The 24,218-nt window shown below is 32.5% G+C and overlaps 1 protein-coding gene across 15 annotated transcripts in view; it reads right to left on the reverse strand.

Moving 5' to 3' along the window:
• Positions 1 to 24,218, reverse strand: part of LOC143231868 (uncharacterized) — a 138,693-nt gene that overhangs the window by 92,799 nt on the left and 21,676 nt on the right. For 8 of the 15 annotated variants that reach the window (XM_076466616.1, XM_076466615.1, XM_076466612.1 and 5 more), the window contains exon 2: positions 8,183 to 8,381. The exons of the other annotated variants lie outside the window; for them this stretch is intronic. In XM_076466616.1, the coding sequence (XP_076322731.1) occupies positions 8,183 to 8,381 (199 nt within the window). The remainder of the gene's footprint in view (positions 1 to 8,182; positions 8,382 to 24,218) is intronic. 15 annotated transcript variants of the gene reach the window in all.

Below are 24,218 nucleotides of genomic sequence, written 5' to 3' on the forward strand. Positions count from 1 at the left end.
ATATGCAAAGCCTATTTTTCTGCTAATAAGAAAATGCTATTGTTACACAGAAAAAGAAGAAAATAACATAGCAGCTGCAGTACTAGAATAGCCCGATTAAAAGAATTCTTGGTGGCTATTGCAGATGCAAGAGAGAAAAAAATTAGCAAAAACATAAGATGAACAGCGCCCTCTTTTGAATTATCAATACAATATATCCTAGTAATTTACGGTTTAGCTTGACACAGAATTTCTTGCACGTAAGTAGAGTACGAGTAAGCTCACAAAAATAATAATTTAATATCTGCAGTTGAAAAGTGAGAGAGCAGGTATAATAAAAAGCATTAACGTAGTGGTAAAACAATGACTCGCAGTTGTTCTTGTGTACGTGTTACGAAACACTTTGTAACGCGCAAGTTGTAGGTTGGTTTTAACGTACCAGCTTTCTAGCTTGCAATATCATTTTTCTGCAACGACATAAATTATCCATTAAAGTAAATAATTTTTCTCCTACTAATATGTGAACACTCTGATTACTTCATTATGTAAAAAAATAAACATCCTAACAGCTTTTCAGAAAATATCTATTGTGCATATGTGCACAAATCACACCTATCTGAACAATAATTACATATTTCATCACTGAAATCCCTCAAACTATTCGTTTGTTTTGAACTTCGCTCAAAGCTACACGAGAGCTATCTGCACTAGCCGTCCCTAATTTAGCAGTGTAAGATTAGAGGGAAGGCGGCTAGTCATCACCATCAACTCTTGGGCTACTCTTTTACCAACGAATAGTGGGACTGACCGCACATTATAACGCCCCCAAGGCTGAAAGGGCGAGTATATTTGGTGCGACCGGGATTCGAACCCGCGACCCTCGGACTACGAGTCAAATGCCTTAACCACCTACCCATGCCAGGCCTCAAACTATCATTTCTTAATTGTGTTACCATAATTGTGTATTATAACCTTAAAAGCAAACACCTATACTACCATAACAGTGTATCGTGAACCTAAAAGCAAACAGAACACTTTCGTATTACAAAATGTATTTGAAATACATTTATTTCTTATACTGATATCAAGCAAGCCAAACAACAACAAAAAAACAATAACAAAAAAAAAGTACGTTTAAAATGCATTTATTTAGCATTTCTACAACTGCAGAATATAAACAATAGTGGTGGTTTTCAAATACCAGCTTTTAATCTTCACTTTTCATTCGTGGTTCTAAGGCAACTTTCCAATGTTTGCCCATTCATTTCACATTGTTACACTGATATACTGCTAAGACATTCACATTTATGGTTAACTAATTTTAGGGCACAGCGGGATAGTTGGAAGGTTGTGCTTAATCAAAACAAAATAGTATGACAAAAAAATCAGGACTTAATTTTGTACAACAAAATAATAATTACAGATGACAACGACACCTACGAAGTCATTAACTGGTATATACCACGTGTTGGTTGTTTGTTTCTGAACTTCGCGCAAAGCTACTCGAGGGCTATCTGCGCTAGCCGTCCCTAATTTAGTAGTGTAAGACCAGAGGGAAGGCAGCTAGTCATCACCACCCACCGCCAACTCTTGGGCTACTCTTCTACCAACGAATAGGGGAATTCACCGTCACATTATAACGCCCCCACGGCTGAAAGGGCGAGCATGTTTGGTGTGGTGGGGATTCGAACCCGTGACCCTTAGATTATGAGTCAGTGCCTTAACCACCCGACTACGCAGGGTCTATACCAAATGAATGAATAAGAAATAAGCTCGTTCACATCTTATTTTTAAGAGAATAGCAAAAAAAAATGACGCACCCAAACGTCCCGTGCACTCAGAAATACGAGTACTGAAGGTTGTTTTTAATATTTATGTTTTTCTTTAAATTTGGCATGGAAATAAGACTTAAAAGCGATTAAAAAGGTCAAAAATGATTAAAACATTTCTCGTGGACAAAAAAACGTTATAATGGATGTATTTCCTATATACAGTTATTCAAACGTACAATTAAGATGTTAATTACACAACTAGTGCAGGATTGTTGAGTATAAAATATGCATAATATGAATCCTCAGACGTTTCTATTTATTTTGTATGCGAAGTAATGGAGTTTTATTAAAATATCTTACGTGTTACACCAAATTCTTATCCAATCAGGTCTGAATACCTTTTACCATGTTTATCTCTCATCTCTCCACCTTATAATATTGTCAAATATTATTATCACCTCAAAATAAGGAAGTGACCATATAGAAACAACAAATGACGTAATGAACTCTTACTGATGGCACATGCAACATAGAAGTTTTATATAAGTTATGCACGTCATTTTATCTCATGATATCTGAGGTTTAAGTCGTAACGAAATTCATCAAATAGATTCTAGGTTTTTAACAGAAGGCACGGTCTTTAAAATATATGCACATGGGTATAAAGATTTTATTACTTGGTGCCAAATCTTAATAAAATTAATTTTCCTTAAGCTTCAATAATGCAGAGGCTCACCAGCAAGTCTGCAAGCTTACGACACTAAAAAACGAGCTTTGAGACCTGTGGTAAAAAGATCACAAATAGCCCATTGTGTAGATTTGCGTTTAACAACCAAACCATTCAATGATATTTCTAGAACCGATCTGAGCTTATTTCTACAAACAATACCCAGTTAACAAAGAAAGGCTAATTGCTGATGGTTCAGAGGATTACAAATACGACTTGATAATGTTTGTTTGTATATGTTATCAACATTTGAAGGAATGTTTAAGAAAATGTCTACAGTGTCAAAGAATACTTTTTTTTTCAGAACTACTAGGATCAAACATTGCAGATAATATTTTTAATAACTAGAAATGATAACATTCATGATGTCAAAAAAACACGAAGGCCGAATATGTCTTGAGAGAAATGAATAAAAACCCTATAACCTGAGCGCTTTCGAAAGGGTTATAGGTTTTTTTTTATTCAGTTTCATCAATACTTCTTGAACCTACGTGTTTTTCTAACATCATGAACGTACCAAAACGTGAGGAACATAAGCCTATTTCAGGTAAATATACTCTTTTACCTCTTAATATAGGCATTTTAGGTTATTCAATGCCTAAGTACCTACACGAACACTTAACCTTTATTAATGAATACCCAATCCTGTTAACATCCACCACCGGAGCTAAAATAAACGATGCCATTGCTATGACCAATTCACTTCCTGAATATGTCCGATATCTGATAATTTACTTTGGTACTAACAACCTGAAACAATCTGATAAGACTGTTGAAGACCCTCTCTTAGCACTTGAAAACACAACAGCACATATCTTCAGCCTCAGACCACACATTAAACTGTCTACCTCTAATACAGCATACAGACATGTGAACAGAACACGTCCATTTATTACAACGCACAAAGCAATAATTAAACAACTAAATTCAGTATTTCATTGAATTAACCAAACATCTATGCAAACTTAACTACCAAATTGCCTTCATTAACCACACAAACCTAATAAAAACTCATTAAAAATGACGAAAGTCACCAAACTGGCCACACAAACTTAACGTAACACACAGAAATATAAAACTAAGAAATCCGAGACGTAACATCAAGGGAAGTTTTGGTCATAACCTAAATATTAACACTCAGGTGTTAAAGAAGACTGAAGAAACAGCTTCGGTTCACAATGAGACATAACACTTATTGTAGATGACAGCAAATTACATAACCAATACCTAGTGTGTTCTCTTCTAGCCTACTTATGTACTACGATTCTAATCAAAGAGGATGTTATTTTCCTCAACTGTAATAGTTTTCTTTCTTCCATTTTTCCTGTAGAATTAGTAAGAATTGCCAAATATTAACCAATTCCTCTTTTGCAACAATACTCAACTTGTTTTATAAATTTTCAAATATATTAGCATCAGAAAATTAAGGTCACCATTTCATAACTTTTCATATCGCTAGTTTTGTTTCTTCTTTTCCAAATACATCCCGTTTCAAGTAAGGTTGGATTTTAGGATCATTATATTGATGAAATTCAAAGCCAGGATAAATTAAATATCGTCCACTAAAATCTGCAGCATTGTTGTTTCTTTCTCATAACATAATCAATAACGAAATTATATTTCTTCCCATTATTGACTTGATAATAACAGTACACAGTAAAACACGTTAATTTTGCATGAAAACTTGTCTTTTGTTTACGCTCCATTAATCTTCTGTCATTTAGCAATACAATTGTGACCTTGTATTGTTGTTTTAAAAAATTTTTAATACTTCGTGGGGTCGTGATGAAGAAAAACCCACTTGAAGTAAAAATGTATTCTCAAGACTGTTGGTGTGGGTATTAAAACTTCAGATGACCAAAGACGGTCGTGACGTTGTTCTGTATTTTAAAGTTTTAATACCCATACCAGCCGACTTGAGAATACATTCTTACTTCAAGGGCTGGTTTGAATATCATTTTTTTACATCATCTTACGTTTTAGTTGTGCACATACTAAACTTGACATTTAGAAGTCCTTGGAGGGTTTTAAAAGCATTTAAGTCAGATAGTGACCATAATTCGTACGCTTTTATTAATGTTTCGTGAACTTTTTGAATTTTAAACTATTTCAATGAAACTGTTTTTCTTTTTCCCAAAACTATTGTCATTAGTTTTAACTGATATTGGCACCTCAAATTATGTTGAGGTTTAAACTTTGTGACAATTTTTTTTATCATAAGCCTCAGACCCATTGGTTTTTTAATGTTTCGTCGTCTTTCAGCCTTTTAAAGGCAATTTTAAGTTATATGACGTAACTAGAAAAACACGTTATAGTACACGTGGAATATCCATGGATTTGTAAAATCCTTCACTTACAACAAAATCCCTCAAGGAAAACAATTTCATGAAATAAATTAAGTTTGTCTCTTAAGTGTTACAAAAGTTCATTTTCATTATTACTTAGGGCTTTTTCTAAAAGTTATTTATTGTGGTACAACAACGGCACGCCAACAAAAAGTTATTTTACATAAAGAAATGAAAAAGATTTATTTTAAATATGAAAGAGAAGATTTATCAAGATCAAGTGTTGTTGTTTTAGTCTTGAATAATGAAAATGTTACATCTCAAACCATGCATTTCGTGTGAACATTTTCATACTGTGGAATAACATGAAGAGAAAAAAGCTATGAATGAATAAAATTATATATTATGCAGCAATGTTAAAATAATGAAAACCTTTCTAATTTCTTATACAACGCTTTTTAACATTAGAAATGTTTGTTTCCAGTTAAGCACAAACATATATAATGGGCTGTACGTGCTCTGCCCATCACAGATATCAAAATCCGATTTTAGGCGTTGTAAGCCCGCACACATACCGCTATGCCACTGGGGAGCCATTAGAAACGACACACGCAAACATTAGTGGTATAGTCATAATAAACAAAGTGAAAAAGGAATAATGTAAGAGTTTCGTATGATTTGTTTTTATAACCTTATATAAAAATCACTATGACGCAAAATCACTACTTCCGCTGATTAAAACTTAATACACATTGTAACAAGTTGTGTGTGTGTGTGTGTGTGTGTGAAGCTCATATTATGAGTCATTGTTAATACACATTCCACCATTTTTATCGATCTTTTGGGAGTGTACTTGAAAACTGTTTTTATTTTCTCTGCGTGTGATTGTTTTTCTTCTATGGTGAAGAGGAAAATTTGGTAAACAAAGCTCGCTGAAGGAAGTCCCCTTCCCACACGTTTTGTTTGTTTTTTTCTATTGAAACGCCAACCATTAATTTTATCATAGGTGAAGTAAAACTAGAAACATGTAAAGTGTAGACATTTTGATCTACAAAATCACAGTCACATATTTGTAACACTGCAAAAGAATTTAAAACAATTCATATTAACCATTCTTCTGTAAACAAATGTCGTCAAATTGGAAATTTCTATTCATAAAAATGTTACATATACTTTATCAGGAAAAGAACAAGACTGTATAAACACATAGCAACTGAGAAGAAAACAAACAAGTCTCATGTCAGCTACATGCTGTGCACACGGGACACTAATAAGCAACACTAAAATAACGACATTGTTTCAATTAGGAAACACTTCAGATCAAGATGTCTTTACATACTGAAGTACTTCAACCAAGCTTGAACATCTCTGTAGTGTTCTAGACTCAACATCATTGTTTGTTGTTTTATTTACACACACTTGCCTACGTTTTTCATAGACACTCTCACTACAAACATTGTTCTAGTTTCAAAACAAAATAAACATCAGCCAAACTTCATTACTCCAAAGCACTCTGATCCATTTCTATTTTTTTACAAACTGTGCAGTTACTTGCACAGTATAAATACTTGGCCTCTTACACGCTTGAAATGCATTTAGACTTAAGTTTTCCCACAGAATCCACCTTCTTATAACTACTTTCCAAACATTTCTACTACTAATTATAACTTGTTCATATGATGTATTTTTACAATTCGTTTAAGAGATGTTTCAGGTTGATTTTTATGAAGCAATAAGTTGTGTGGTTTGTTTATTTCTGGACACTTTACAGAAATATCCCGAACGTTATTTAAACTATACCATCACGTTTTTGTCGTACTAACATTTTGTTCATTTCTGCTTATTTTTCTCAGTACTTATTTCAAAATAATTTTTATAATTTGTCTCCTTTTTAAACCACATTGAAATGTTCAGCATCTTTTATTGCTCATTTATTGTTGGGAAGAAACAAAAGTGTTGGTGATTCAAAACACAGAGAAGTCTTAAAAAAAAACAACTTCTAAACATGTATCCATGAATTAATCCAGCTCAATTTACATTTAACTGTGCCCAGAGATAGATCTATAATTATAACACACTGTTCATGAAGTAAACTAGTTTGTTATTAATAACTGCACAATAATCTGTAGATATTATGCAGAATGCTAATTTTCAAGTGAACAACAAGTAATACAAAGATTAGTAAGTCTTGCCAACATTTGTTAGAATTTCACAACTGTGGTTTATTTTTTCAAAACTACATGCAACTACTAGATGACCCCCCTTCACTATAATGGTAAGAGGAAAAATGCCACAAATGTATCATCCATATAATATTAAAAACTTCATACGTGTAACCAGTTTTGTTTATTGTTCCACCATAAATAAATGAATAAATTTCACACAAGTTTCGACAATATTTGGAACAGAAGTCCCAGTTTATTTACACAAAGTTCTTCACACATGTTAGTTACTATAATGATTTCTACTCTAAATTAAAGTATGCATAACTTAATCCGTGTATAGATTTGGTACACTATTATACATCCACAGGTCCTTCATCTTGGTGATAAAAAATAATACTTATTTATCTAAACAAATTAATTAGTACATTTAAACATGTGCCTTACAAGTGTATTTTTTTAAAGCCTAAACTTCTAGTATAATTCAGAAGTCTTTTTGTCTGCTCAAATTTACTTGATTACTTTGGACTCGGATTTTAACATTTTTACGGTTGTCTGTATAAAATAAACCAAGTTTATCAGTTATTGATGATGCTTATGGCATCGTCTAGCTAAATTTTTTTTTAATATAAAATGTTAAAATTTCATGTAGTTTAATCACACATTTTTTAAACATACTCAAACTAGTTTCCTTTCCTAAATTCAGAAGTTACACTTTTGAACACTATAGCCTCTAAGTCAAGTGTTCAAAAAGTTAACTAGTAAAGTCATATCTACATAATAATTATGAAATATGTATGTGCGCACATGTCCGTACATAGGTGCGTTTATTCAGTTTTTCAATTACTACCTCAATTTGTAACAAAACATGTCATGATGTACTGGTAACTTTTAGAAGTTCACACTTTTAATGTTATGCGAGCATAAAAGTTTATACTAAACACAACGTTCACAGCAAACTATGTATACCTCAGAAAAATGTGATATTTCCCGAAGTTCAAAGGTCAGTATTATTTTAATGCATTACTACGTTTCTGTTATGCAACTTTCAGCACTTGTTGCATAAAATTTAAAAAAACAGCAGACATTAGGGCTTTATTAGTTTGACCAAACTGTTGTTTAACAGTAACTGGAAGTTGCTTAGAAATATCACCTTTTTAAACTGCTGTGACTATGGGTTAATTATACAACAATCAGTTAAAAATAATGATTATAAAGTGTGATACCTTAACACTTATTCTACACTTTGATACTTACTTGTACCATTTACATTACGGGAAAGAATTCGGTTCCCCACGCATCCTGCTGGACCTAAGGCTGACAGAGGAGGCCCGGATGATCCGGAACCAGAACCTGGACCAGGCACTGATGTGGGTGTGGCATCAGAAGTGACAGGCACAGGACAGTGGTTAAGGTAGTCACGAACCGGTTCCATTGATGGACTACTACAGAGTGGCTAGATGAAATAAATCAAGTCAACATCAGGTGACAGTACCTGACTGAGCCATTGCTGGACTACTAAACAGTAGCTACATGAAATCACACAAAAAGTCAGAATCATGTGATCATGAATCACCAAATCATCGACAGACTTACAAGAGACTGGCTACTTGAAGTAACACAAGAAGTCAATATCAGATGACCAAGGATGATAAATCATTGGTGGACTACTACAGAAGAGATACATGAAATAACACGAGTCAGTAACATATGATGACACCAGGCTGAACCACTGACAAGCTACAACAGAGTGACTAAATAAAATAACACAAATTCAGAAAGTCATGCATGACTGAACCATTGATAGCATGCTACAGTGTGGCTATATAAAGTAACAAAAGTCAGTATTAGGTGATCATGCACAACTGATCGATAGATGGTACAGATGACTACTGGATTAACACAAGTTTATTCAAAACAGTAACTGGGCTGGCTCCTCAAATAAAATATCTGACAAGAAACAACAGAATGTTTAGTGAAAACTCTGTCATAAAACAAAAACATAACTTTATTTCTTCAGTTAGTAATATTTTAACATTAATTTGAAACTCAAGTAAAATAAGATAATACCATAAACAAAAGTCGAGGTATATTCTACTATAAAGTAATTTAATTATGTTGGAGTGAATTTCAACATCACAATATCGTATAAACAAATCTTAAAATTACACTGACATCTGAACTTATACGCCAGATGACATAGCGTCTTAAGGTATGACCATAAAATCAAACAAAAAATAAACAATGTACCAAAATCCAGTGTTATATGCGACACTACACTGTATAGGTGATAATACAGATGCAGTTCTAAGGTAAACTGATATCTAATTATTCTTACTATACATTTTCTTGAGATTTTGTAAAATACAAAACGAATATTAACGCACAATGTATTGTAGTGGCAGAAATAAAGAGTAAAAACAATTGGATTTTTATTAATTAAAAAAACATGCACACTTTAAACTTGCATAATCTCATGGTTCTATATCACATTGTCCTTGAGATATCATTGGATGCAGTTAAAAAGCACTGACCACCAAAACAGAATATATTACATTTCTACAACTTATGCAATGGTTATTTATATATATATATATTTAATTCAATATAGCTTAAATTCTAAGAGAATTCCTTTCTATACGCAGTGCTGCAAGAAGATGCCCACAGAGACTTCTGTCAAGACATGGATATTCCATCTCAGTATCACATACAGTATATAACACCTGTGATATACCACTTTTTCTTTTTTGATAATTTGAATAAGCAATCAGCAACTGGTTACATAAAATACATGTCATCATTAAACACAATACAATTAAAATAATAACTCTGTCCTACAGAAAGCATGGAAGATGAACACGTGCACATAATATTTGTGCTTACATGTAATTGATATGCTTTACTGAATCACCTATGTTTTCATATGGTTTACACTTTAATAGGAAATTTCAAACATGAGACACGATTTTGTCATTCAGTTTGAGGTAAGAAAAATAATGCTGGTTTCTAGAATATGTTTGAGAATATTTTAGCAACTAACATAATATATTATTTTCATATCTATAGACATGTGTTCACAAGAGGTTTTGAATCTTCGTATTTTATACCCTGGTTCCCTGTCGTATATTGATACTGAATCACATAAAAAAACAGAAAATTTATAATCAGAAAACAAAACCACAGCAGTAAACAAACTACAAGGAGCTGACTAACCCATTTCACTTCCTTAAAAGAACTCATCACACATTTCCTGTTCTTTTACTAGTAACAAAACTCAACCCACAGTGGACTCAGCAGATAGCCTGATGTGGCTTTGCTATAAGAAAACACACACACACAAAACTCAGCTGCTTAAAGTTTACCTAACCAGCTTACAAGTATTATCACCCAAAAAATAATCTTTTTTTGTCTTAATTTACTGTTTCCTTAAAAATATTCTCTTGGAATAGAGGTAGATTCTTTTTCAGTTATACCAATACTAAGTTACAGATTTAATAAATACATCTGGAAATTTGCTTTAGTACATTATGCAAATAAATAAATCAATTATGTGAATTGTACTTGTGCAAATGAAAATGTTGAAATGGGGACAGTGCATCAACACTAGGTCATACTAAAAGTGTTCCCCACTGATACCCAGAAAGTCATATTTTATTATAACTGTTGGCATAAACAAACAATATTACAATGACAACAATATAATCATTAGAAATGAGACAAGCTGCCAGTCAAAAAGTTTACCACAATACGTTTTTCAATTACTGAAAAACACTTAAACAAAATTCAAAAATACTTTGTTCAAATTAAGCAAAAAGCATCAGTAATTCGGAGTTTAAATTATTTACTAGGTTTAACAGTCGTACCAAGGTCAGCAATCAGATGTCTCATATCCTTCTTCCTCCATACTTTACTTACTGAACATTAGCACAATTTTTTTGTTAGCTCATGAATCCTGCTTAAAAAATATGTTATGCGTCATGTACTCTACTCATTAAATTTTTAAGTCAGTAACAATCAGTTATATACTGCTTTTGTATGATTTCTATTACACTGCACAACAAAGTTTTTGTTTCTTGAACACTGTTGGGTGTTCTTTACAAATTTTTGGCTGCTGATCACGAAAATCACATTCAAATTTGTCCATTGCATACAGGTTTTATCAAAATCTTCAGTTTTGCTACAATGGAAAAAACAATATCAGGGCAACTGGAATCCGTCAATGCTTGCTGACTACTGTTGGACACTGTAACGTGATGTACCAGACATTGAATACAAATGAAAATCAGGAGCAAAACACTTTCAATTATGTTGAACTTAATAGTGTATTAGAAACATAAATGCAATTAAATATGTTATTACCGGTAAACAGTTAACTGTCTATTTCTCAGAGTTCCTACGTGATGAAGCAAAACCAAAACTATACTTGTGCATACCCACCAGGTACCTGTCACAATCAGCAAAACTTTAAAAAAAAATTGTTGTGCAGTGTAATATATCCAATCTTTCATATTGTTACACACTCCCCATCCACCCAAAATGCAAATAATCTAATAATGTGTAAAGGAAAATCCAACTAGAGAAAGAAAATATTTGAGATATATTTTAATATCAAAATAGTTACTGTTTTTGTGTTTTAAACAAGAATCCATATACTGAAATTGAAACAAGAGGAAAAACAGGAGAGAGAAAATTCTTATGTTTCTATATTGGAAGAAAAATTTGAACAAAATTCAGAGAGACAATACGGACTTCCTTATACTTTTGTATGATGGTCAGATAATTTGGTAAAAAGACTTGGCACAGTAGTCCCTTACACATGAAAACACATAGAGTAGGATGAAAATCAGGTGTGAAAAGATACTTTATTCAGGCTTTATTTATTCATAATCACAACTACATGTGAAGTCAAAGATGACAGCATCCACTTTCTATCAAAAAAGATACCAACAAGTCAAGAAGATGGTAATTACAGACAACTCCAAAGAGAACTGCAATGAGTTCACATCATCAGCCACATACAATAAGAGTGAAAATTAGTTTCAAATCACACTCCGAGGGTTTGATGCCTAACAAAACATATACTCAATGACTAATCTTTTAAAGAAATTAGACAGCAGTACCAGAAGCTAGGATTCTTCAAAAGTGTATTATTACCTCAAGCTTCCCAGCTTCCTTGTAATGAGGATGATCATAGAAATGAAAGTTGACTCATCTTACTAAGATACTTTAACAATAAACTCAGCAACTTCCAAAAAACACACTTGCAGAGGAAAGTTGTATGTGAATAAGGTAATATAATGTAAAGAAATATATGGATGTTCAAAGGGGGCCTAGATATACTCTAAGAAAGTATTTTAAAGGAACCCTAAAAGATACAGCTAAAGACATGGTGAAATGGAACATTTTATAGATATAAATCTACAATACTTGGTGGACCTTAACAGAATAAGCATATAAATCCATGTTCTTGGTACATTAGAAGCAAGTATTTAAGACACATGAATATGTTTCATGCAAGCAATGAATTATCAACAGGTACACAAGAAAACAAAAACAGAACAGAAGTATAAGTGATTGGTAGAAAAATAGTAGACTTTGATACAAAACTTCAGAATTATACGATGTATATCAGAAGACTGGTGAGTAGAGATCATCAAGAAAAAACTTGGCCTTGTCCAATTTCCACTGAAGCACATTGGTTGAGTGACATTGACAACAGCCAATCTCCTTGAAGATGATCATTGCCCCTAAGTCACTGTCAACACTCCAAGAAATGTGATAAAAAAGTCAAGAGCAGCAGACAGATAGATTAATGGAGGTAAAAGACTAACTAGATGCACAAAAATAGATGCATAAGAACCAGTACTGAAGAGAGAAAAGTTGTAATATGAGAGCAAATTCTCTATGAAATGACCCTTCCCATCAATATCGGTACCACCTCAGATGGGATTGTGTCCATTAAAGTCTCCCAGGATTAAAAGGGGAGATATCAACTGTTCAGCAAGAGCATCAAGGTCAGATTGATCACAAGTCTCTCTGGGAGATAGACAGAACTAACAGTGATGATATGACCAAAGGAAATATGGATAGCAAGCACCACTGAGGGTGAACTGAGTGGTGGAAAACACAATGGTCAACTGACATTGCCACCTCTCCCATCATGCAACATGTAATTCTGACATAGAGAACATAGGCAAAAGGTAACTGTATCAGCAGGTTACAAGAATGTTTCCTGTACGAAAAAACACACAGGATGATAGGAATTAATCAAAGCCTCAATGGCATCCAGATTAGATCAGAATTCTCAACAGTTCTTTTGTATCAAAGTGCCCATTTTCATTTAGGTGAAGAAAGACTGGGAAAAAACCCTTGAGTTTACAACCACAATATTTTCTTTTATTAGAAAGAGGTTTGTTGACCTTCATGGATCCTGCCCTGGGTCGAGTGGGCAAATCTCTGTTAGTAGACAGATTCTGCCCCCACTAGTACAGCAGTAAGTCTACGGACTGTCTGTAACATCCATTGTAGCAGTGGAACATATCACAGCAACATAAATCTGAGATGGAGTAGGAGACAAAAAATTCTGAGCCTTCAGATAAGACATGTTATTAACAGTTTTTAAATGCTGTACCTCTTTCTCTTCCACCCACTTAGGGCAAAATCAAAAGTAAGAGGAGTGGGAACCATTACAATTGATGTAGTGATGGTATGGTCTTTGCCACCAAAATAAGCACATGTCAGAGAATCACAACAAGATGCCCTTGATTGACTGAGCTTATGACACTGAAAACAGAGACGGTTGGGAATATATGGCTGTACCTTACAGTTCAAGTAATCTGGCTTGATAGTAACAGGTGGTCATGGCAATCTAAATGTCAAACCAAGAACACTGGGAGGCAGCATAATTCCTTCAATATGAGAGGAGACGTATCACACTGCAAAAACACCTTGGTTGGAAAAACCAGCAAGAATCTCTGACTTAGGAATGTTCTTCAAGTATATCAGGGTAGATGTTTCTACTAAGACATCCACAGAACATAATTTCTTGGAGAGTCAACAAGCTCCTCTAATCCCTTTTGAATAATAAAGGGAAACATTGCCCAAACAGTCTGTCTGGCAAAGAATGTAGTATGATAAAATGATCCCTTAAATGATCCTTGCATACAAATTGTCATGTGATAACCCTCCACCTGTATTAATGCCACCAACCAATCCATGATTCGTGAATCTCTCTCTGCTGTTGTACCTAACTATTATTTTGAGTTTAGGCACAAACATAAGCACCAGTTGACAACAGGGAGGAAAGATGAGAAGTGTGAGTGGAAATGTGAGTCTGTTGGAAATGCATTTTAAGAGTAAAAAAAATATAACCTCCACTCAAATCCTATATTGAAAATCCTTGGTGTGAGAGAGAAAGTAGAAACATCTATTGAAAGCATCCAAAAGACACCCTAATGAGGGTATCCTCTATTTAGAGGGTTATACTTGGGAGACTGCAATATTTCTTTACTAAGTATACACTTTGCCCAGATGTGGAAAAAGTGGGACAAATTTTAGCAGAAACTTGCAAGAAGCAAATCCAAATGGGCAAGAAAACTTTTGAATAGCAATTCCAACTACAATATATTATAATTTCATTCTCCCCTGATGAACAGAATGTGGGTGAAATAAGGAACGTGCTGAACATCTTGAACCCCAGTGAGGATATGATGGTGATTGGTATAGTTCTAAATTTAAAAGCTTGAGAACAAACTTTCATGTAGGTGATGGATGAGGGATCCCAATAATTATGATGACACTTTCAAAAGGTAAAACATCTCTCAGATTATTTCCTTGTAAAGATGGAGCCTGCATTTGAAGGGCATCTTGTTATGTAACCCAGCAGAACACCATCCCCCTGCACTCAACTGAATGAAGTGAAGTATTCACTGTTATACTGTATATTTCTCATTTGGGAGGGTACCTCCGTGATTCACCAACATATAGTTTGGAACTGGAAAATGAAAAGGACTATCTTACTTTACTGGAAGAAATAAGAGGGAATGCAGTGGAGAGTCAGAAAGAATGTTCATACCAAACACACAGAGACAGTACAATGGGTGACTACAAAACCCTATTTTAAAAAGCAGAATAAACCCAATTTATTCAATCTAAGGAAGGGCATGGATAGGGAGATATCCCATTTGCTTTACCATGAAGTCCATGGATTAGTATGGTCCAGAACAGGATATTTATGAAGAAAATATTTTTTGAGCAATCTTGTAAAGCACTATCTCTAATTTATATGATTTTAATGAGCAGTGTGCATTTTATGGTCATATAAGTTATGAAAGTGAGGTCAACATGGCCTCAAAGTGTGAGTTTTAGTACAATTATAAGTGGCTGAAGTACATCTGAATAGACACCACTTGCTACAAAGCAGGATCTTGGTCAAAACATGGGGTAAGCCCCTGAAAAGTAATGCATATAATAATATAAAAAAACTCACCCAGTTACAGTTTCAGCAAAGAGGAATTAAAGATGACAGATAGAAGACAAGAAGAAAACAGCTACATAAAGCAATTAATGGTAGATGAATGCACGAGGCATAGTCACGGTGCTTTACAGAGGACAGGGGGGTTGAAACGCAAGTTGAAGGTAAGCTGCCTGAAAGGAGTGAAGAAACCAAGAATTGATTACAGGAAGAAGGACACAAAGTATAAATGGGTAACTGAATCACAAGCCATACCCAATGGGTAAGGGAAGAAAATAAAACAAAAATTGCAAATAGAGGAATGTTGCAAGGGAATGAAACTGCAGGAAATTGAGTCAACAGAAAGTAACCTTGGAAACAATGAAGCAACTTAAACATTTGCAAAATAGGGAAGGTCATCCATATCCAACCAAGAATAAAAGTGGAAGGTGGGAAGAAATGAAAATGATTAAAATAATAATCCACAACCCCCCAAAGTGTAGGTTAGTAAAAATCAGTCTACAACAAGAAGAGTATTCTGAACAGAAACAGCCAAGAAAACTAGATCTATGATGGCCAGAAAGAAGCAGCTAGAAAGACCTGACCCAGACTGACATGGATGATCAAAATCACCTTGGGAAGAAGAGAAAAAAAACTAAAGATACAATCCGGATCAAATCCTCTCTGAATGTATCAATAGCCAGAGCAAATGGATAATAAACAAGAGACTAAAAACAAGATATAACTTGGAATCAAACACTTCTAATGGAGGAGTACTTTGCAGAAAGCAGAGCCACCAAAACTTTGAGGATTGAGAGGCCACACCTCGAGAGAAATTGTGTTGGGACTTCAAAGGCAATCTGCAATGAGACCAAAAGCAACTGGAACACAAAACACCAGGTAAGGTAGGTCAAGTGTGTGGATACAAAAAAGGGAGATCTACTGTCTCCTGTAAGGAGAACAAGAATTAGTACCCCTTTGAAGAGTGATATAAGCCATTACCATCAAATACTTGGAATGGAAAATTTGTGAAATTCGGCAACAAGAAAAAAAGTGGACTACCAGAAGTGCCAGGACATTAACATGGTAAGACCTTTAATCCATAGACCATTTTCTTGTAGCCTCCCAATGGTCAACCTATGCAGCCACAACTTGTTTAAAAAGATATTCTCCAAATAGTCAAAATGGACAGGTAAAAGGAAAACTGATCCAACTGGAAAATCCAACCAAATGAGCTGCTTGCGTAAGAAGCAGATGAGTACCTTATGCCACACTCCATTTTAAAAGAGCTAACCCAAGCCAGATGTCTAAATAGTGTGTTAATAAATTTCCTCAAAGTTTAGAAGTCAGGTAAAACACAGACCACCTGATAAAAGACAGGAAACTGGTAACAGATCACATGGTGAAAAAATCCTAAAGACGTCATCATGAGAACTGAAAAATAAGAATGTGTCTTGTTAGCATTCTCTATCCTGCTGAAATTTCCCATTCAGTTGTGACTATATATTAAAAACAAAAAGGAGGAACCAAAAAAGTGATTGAGACAGGAACAACCAATCCAGAACTCCAATCAGCATCAAGCATACATGACAAATAACAAAAATGATGAACAGAAATTAGTTTAAATGTCCAAATCTTTTACAATGACCTCATTATCCAAAAGTAGAAACTTTCTTGATGTAAGAACATTGCTCTCAAACCAATCTGTAAAAAAAAGAAAACATCAATTACTAAACAAAAAAGAAAGGCTGAAGGACCTACAGAATTCTTGACCTTCTTCTAGAACTGTTAAATTCACAAGTAAAAAAAAGTCCTCTGAAAACAAAAACAAACTTTAAAAAATCCTCAGTGAGCCTCCCACCAGTTCCAAGAAAAGGGAAACACAGGAACACTTCAAAAGTTCTCTATTTTCCAAAATGCCCTGCTTCTTAAAGAAAAATATCATCTCGTATCTTTACAACGGAGCAAACCTATGCGAACTATCATGTCTAAGAGTGTTATCTAAACTATGAATAACACAGCAATTAAACACTTTGAATTGCTCAGGGAATGAAAGAAGATTAAATCTGAAAAAGACAGATAAAACAAAATAGCTCTGATTTCCACTGACACAGGAACAAATTCAAAGAAATGGGCAGTAAAAATAAATTAAGAGAATGTTTATAAACAAATACATGAATTTCAGATGTCAAAAAGATGTTTGTTAAAACTCTATTCTTAGATCTAAGACAGTTAAACACTGATGAAAAAAGTGGGAACCAGCATCATCAACTGATGAAGAATTTTCAAAAAAATAAATTTTGATGATATAAAAATGGAGCTAAAAAAAAAACAACCATTGAATCATAAAAAGTTAAACCATGACCCTAAAATCTAACTGATTTTAGCCTTAATCTGTAGCAAACAACATATTTTAAAACCTAAATTGAGTCTAGGAAGGGCAGTCTATTTACCCACACCACTGTTGTGATGTTTAAATCCAAAACAAGCTGTACTTATTTGAGAAATAAGCCTGAAAATAAGTTCCAAATACCAAAAAAACTCACTGTACCTCCAGAAATGTTGTCAGAAGAAAGTAACATCTGTCATTCACAAATTACTTTGAATTAAAAAGCTGGAATTATGAGAACACACCTCTACTTAAACAGTTAATACCCTAGCCTCTTAAAAATAATTGAAAAAAAATCTAGAATTATCATGTGAACAAGACCTGTCCAAGAAAAATACAAGTTAAAGAGTTTAGAGTCAAAAGTATGGTTTCATATTTCAGACTACAGCATTTTTTTTTACAAATACCACACAAAGCAAGAAATCAGCATAAGAATGTCTTATTCAAATAATAAATCCAGACTCAAACTTTTCACATAAATATAAAAAGTGACCATGTCATATAAAAAATTAAAGAAAAAGAACAATTTTACTTGGATGCAATTATCTATGCTTATAGTTCATTCACATACATAGATAAAAAGACATACAAAACTTATAGACAGAATTTTGCTAAACATAACACCATATTACAATAAACAATTCCAAATATCTGTTTGTATGTTTCTGAATTTCAAGCGAAGCTACATGATGACTGTCTGTGCTAACTGTCCCTAATTTAGGAGTAAAAGACTAGAGGGAAGGCAACTATTCATCACCACCCGCCGTCAACTATTTGGCTACATTTTTAACAACAAATAGTGAGATTGAATACCACATTAAAATGTACCATGGCCAAAAAGATAAACATATTTGATATGATGGGAATTAGAACCCTCAGACTGCAAGTCAAGCACTCTAATCACTTATTCACACTGAGATGTTTCCAACATCCAATATTATATATACATCTTAGTACCAAAAGTAACTGTTCTAAATTGTGTCATAATACCACATCAGCTTTCATGACACCTCTAAAGTTTTGAAAGGTTAAGCAATAAACTATAGTACTATTATTTATATTAAAAAATCACAATGATTTTTTGTTTCAAATAAAAAAACTAATGAAATGACTGATAATTAAAATAAAGTTATGAAACAAACAAAATCTAGTGTTTATTATCCAGCTATTTTTAAATTCTCATGAAACTAATATTTGATGTTACTACATAACAGTATTTTTAATACAATGCTATACTGTAGAAAATGATACATTCCTAGGAGTTATCTTCATCTGGGCTTTTTTTTTAAATTGAAAAACATCTGCAATGTGCCTGAGGTTGTGATTCCCAATTTTTTTTTCCCAGCAGTAAGAAGAGAGTAAACCCTGTGTCATGGTGGCTGCTAACATGAAAAGTGAATTTTCATGTTTATTATGCTACAGATTTTTGTTATTTTTTTCTACTATATTACAACAGTTCTGATCAACATGTTATGGAATTTTCTGTTAAAGAATAATCAAAACTTGTGTGTGGAATGATTTCAGCATTTGTGAATAACTATGGTTCTTGACATTTTTGGAACAGTATCTCGGGTTTTAACTAGATGTATAAACTTTTCATAAATTTCCTGGATTTTATACTAATTTATTGATGAATACAAAATTCTCTAATCCTTGTAGGAAAACAAGGAGAGTAAGAAACCTGAACCTATGGAACAAAAGAATGACTAAATAAATGCTTTTATTTTTTCTTACGCATATATATTTATCAAAACAAATTTAATTTTTAAACAATGTATAAAAGTTTAATAAGCACCTCTTTAACATTACTGAGTCATTTGAAGATGCTTTTTATTGTAATCCATTGAAGAAAAGACTGTTCAGCCCATTCTCAAAAGCAGATATTATTTGAAAGGAATTAGAAAACGAACATTTCCCATGTGATACAACAGTCTTTCATCAGAACAAATATTTAAAGTGAGCTTACGAGGCTTCTTTCAATCTAAAGTTTAAATGTTGCACTCAAACTGTACACAGGCATTTATAAATACTATACATTTTATTCAATATTTAACAGCAATTTCCCTGAGAAACAGGTATATACGTGTATATTACAGAAGTGCTCAATTGTGTCACTACATCTCTTCCTAGTGAATAGATCCGTAATCAGTGTTCTATGCTTAATTGTTTAAGTTAAGAGATAAGGACGTGCCATCATTCACATCAGATATAACTGAAGGGCTTCTTATTATTATTTATGTATAGTAACATATACGATCTGTTTGATTGTACAAGTAATAATTGAAAGCTTCCTTCATTGTAGAAAGATTAATTTAAAACATTTTTCTCAGTCAACTTAACATTTAGTTTTCATAATATTATGTGACAATAGTAATAATAAAACTACAATTCTGATTTGAATATTTTCACAATTTAAGACTCTGCAGTTGATTTGTAATTGGAAATAACTTCGAAGAAGTAACTCTTCTGACACGCTTACAAAGAATAGTCATCTAATATTTCAACTTTAAACTGACCTGAGAAAAAGTTTAATTACAATTTTACGGCACAATTATCGAAAGTTTTAATTAATGTTTAACAAAACAAAAAGAAAAGTTTTAATAACAAATTAAAATGTACTTCGGACAACATACATTAAAAAATACAATTTTAATGCAAACACAGTATCTCATACTTACAATTAACGTGCACATATTGATATTAAGAACATTAATTTCTACTCATCAATATTAATGACTTAGTTTTATCCAAGAAGAAGTACGTGTATATTTTAATTTGTTAGACCAATGGTTTTTTTACACGCTGCTTGTTCACAGTAACAAAAAAAAGGCATGAAATTTTTTTTGTCATTTTTAGAAGAATTTCTGAAAACAGAAAATTTTCACTAACAGCATTCATGCACAAAATAGTTGTGTTAATAATGAATCTCTTGTTCTACTTTAGTAATCACAACCTAAACTGTGCTACTGGAATTCACATCCATTAGAAACACCAGGTGTCCCTCTTTATCGATAAATATACTATGCATTCAACAACAGACATCTTTACAAACTACAAATAATCTATGCACATAATACCCAAAGAAACTTGCTAAAATGGACATTTCTATATACCAGATTTTGTATTTATTGATTTATTCTAGAAATTTAAAAAGTAGTACAAACACACATAAAATTTACATGTGCAAAGAGCACTGTACCAAATACTGTTATAATGATAAAGCTGTACAACAAATCTGAATAATGAAATTATACTGTGTCCCTCGTAAGTTGTAACATAAAGTAATGATTTACAAGTAGAATTTACTGATAAATGAAAATTAAAACTGCTTACTATAGAGCTTGAAAGACTGTAACGAGTATAGTTGGATCAGAAAATATCGATTATGCACAAATCTAAACATTGAGAAGCTCTTTATGTGAAGTTTATAACTGTAATATAACAACATTAAATGTAAAGATAACAACACTAAATTATTATAACTCTAAAAGCATATGTCATAAAATTACAAATTTAATTCAGTCTGCCAAAATAAATAGTTCAAACATGTGGGGAAACTATAATGTAAAAACAAAATGAGCATATTAAACATCAAAAGAATAGTTATGTTTACTAGAAGGAAAAATAGATGATTTTGCATAAAAACCATTAGATGTCACTTTTCAGCTGTTAATTATTTATTCAAACTTTACACCTCCAATGTTAATTCTATTATTGTAAAGTAAGACTCAAAAATTGCCCAAAACATAACACAGGCCTGTGAATTTGAACTTCATAAAAGTTGTTTTGGTTTCAATGAATTTTCCCATAATTCAGCTGTGCAGATTTCAAAAATAACCCTCCTCTTTTTTGTTTACAAATCAGCAAGAAAAAAAACACTTGCTTACATCAAATTATTATTTCGCTCACCATAACATTCTTTTTATTTGTATTATTATTATAAAGTATGTTAAGTTTGGGTTCTTGAATGATTTATAAGACTCTCATACTGTGATTGGTGTAGAGGAATAGCCAATGGTTGTTAACCTTTTAAGCATAACAAAATGTGATCCACTTTCACTGAAAATGATTCATTTATGAAAAAGTACATATGCCATTTTGTGAAAAATCAGTACGTTATGGAGGAAAGTGGATATTTACAGATTCAGCACACAGGAATTACTGTAGAACTTGTAAAAATTTCAGTAGAATAAAACCAAGTAGGTCTGTGTAATCTGTGTTCTATATTAATTATTTCTGAACCTTGAACTACAGTGTTAATATTTTCTGTAACTATTTAATAAAAATGCTTCTCATAGTTTTAGCAGTTCATGCTGCAAAAATTTACCCAACAATAAATTAATGTGTCATAAGATCAAAAACAAATTAAATACGGCACTTCACACAACTATCAGATAAAAACTTTGAATTAATTTAAACCAACATATCTCAGAAGATTTTCTGACAATCTATTCCACAAGTTCATAACTCTTAATAGGGAATATTCTGACCTATTACCAATCTTAGCACACATTTGCCCCCTAACATTTTAGGAATTCACTTCCTTCAGTCTTATATCATCTCAACAACAGATGCTTAAGGAACCATATTAGTTACATTTTCCCAAACAGAACAGCATCCATTTACATAAAAACACTATTATTGACCCAAATGCCAGTTTTAATCTACACAGAGTTTTTCTTTGGTTTTATAAAAATTAACTTACTAAATAATTCACTGGAAGAAATCCTACAGTTAGAATTGAGACACTACTCCTTGTGACGACGCTCTTTTTGTACAAGTATTTACTTTAACATATATATATTTCAAAGAGCAATCCAGTTTTCAAGGCTCTTCCAAGTCCTTCTGAATAAGAGAAATATACAGTATTAACCCTTTCCCATGTAAGTCATCACAAATTTCAGTATGTCACTTTTAAAAAAAGTTATTCAAATGACTCGCATAAATAATAATCAATAAAGGTTTCAAAACAGACTTCTCAGAGACCTCCAACAATTCTTTTTTTTTTTTTTCAAATCAGGAAAATTCCTTTCCATTACCATTTTGCACTCTTGAAGTCAATTTTCTTTACATTTCTTAGTTTTTTTACACACATTCCAATAAGACAGTTTACTGAATGGTCTTAATAGAGAATTTTTGAAAATCTGGATTTGCAACTTCACCTGACTGTATACCAAAAAAAATGGATCCTCAGATTACTTCACACTGAGAAATTTCAATATTATTACTTGTTACAACACCTGGTGAAAAATAAATTACCAAAAACATCAGGTAAACTTTCTACGTAAAATATAGAAGAGCCCACTAGTAACTAGTAAAGTTAACTACAGCATTGGTGGTATTGCATAACTCATTATTATTATTAGAAGCCCAGTAACTACCAATCATGGACCTACAGACAACTTGGTGCACAAATGGTTTAAAAAAACATGGATGTCATTAACAGTTACAGGGTTAAAGGCAGTTATGTATGAAGTTACGGTTATGAAGCTGTGCTACGTATCAAAGTAGGAGAACGCTTCACAAAACTTTTTTACATAATCATGAAATTTAAATTATTGTTGCCAGACTTTAAAAACACACATATATATATATAAATAGATACCCTATAAAACATAGTATGTAAAATGAAAGTTTTTCTAAGAAGATATTTTAAAACCTTCCCTCATATTACTGAAATAATCTTAAGATATAATTGTGTAAAAAACGCAACAAAAATGTTAATTCTACTTTAAAAAAAATGATCGAACAAGTTTAGACTATTTATATTAAAACAAGTGGATTTATAGAATTTTGTGAGCTTATAATAATAATAATAATAATAATAAAAACTACACATCCTGTAACGTATACGTGAGCTAGTTTGGTGACCTACATATTAACTACAAAAATTTTGCGTGTTCTGTTTTTTGCAATCAACATGACTGCTTCTTATAAACATTTGTCAAACATCATACAGTGGACTACTTAAAACTGCTGAACACATGCTAAACTCCAACATCTTAGAAGCAGTCTTAGTTGTTGGATTTGTTACAGTTTATAAAGAAAATGAAAGATGAAATCAAAATACATCTAATTTCAGTAAAAAAATAACAAAATAATATGTTTCATGGAACTACCAGATGAATCTTCTAATAACCAGAAGTTTCCGTAGCATCAAGACACTTAAAAAAAAAAAAAAAAAAAGCACATAAAACCCTTACTAGCTTTGTATCTAGTTTCTCCTGGTTTTGGATTAAATATTAATTCTATAAGTTCCTCAGGATTTTCTTAAAATAGCTTAATATTATTTAACAAACAGAATTAACAGAAGAATATTTCTGGATAATAATGAAAAAACAATTTAGTAAACATGCTGTCCTTACAGCTCAATTTCTTTATAACCAAAAAGTCTAAATCCTTCCACTATTAACAATAAAGTAAAAAAAAACAGTTCCCATTCTTAAATAAGT

Source organism: Tachypleus tridentatus, chromosome 11 (assembly GCF_004210375.1).
Source record: "Tachypleus tridentatus isolate NWPU-2018 chromosome 11, ASM421037v1, whole genome shotgun sequence".
In the NCBI taxonomy this organism is placed as follows: Eukaryota; Metazoa; Arthropoda; class Merostomata; order Xiphosura; family Limulidae; genus Tachypleus; species Tachypleus tridentatus.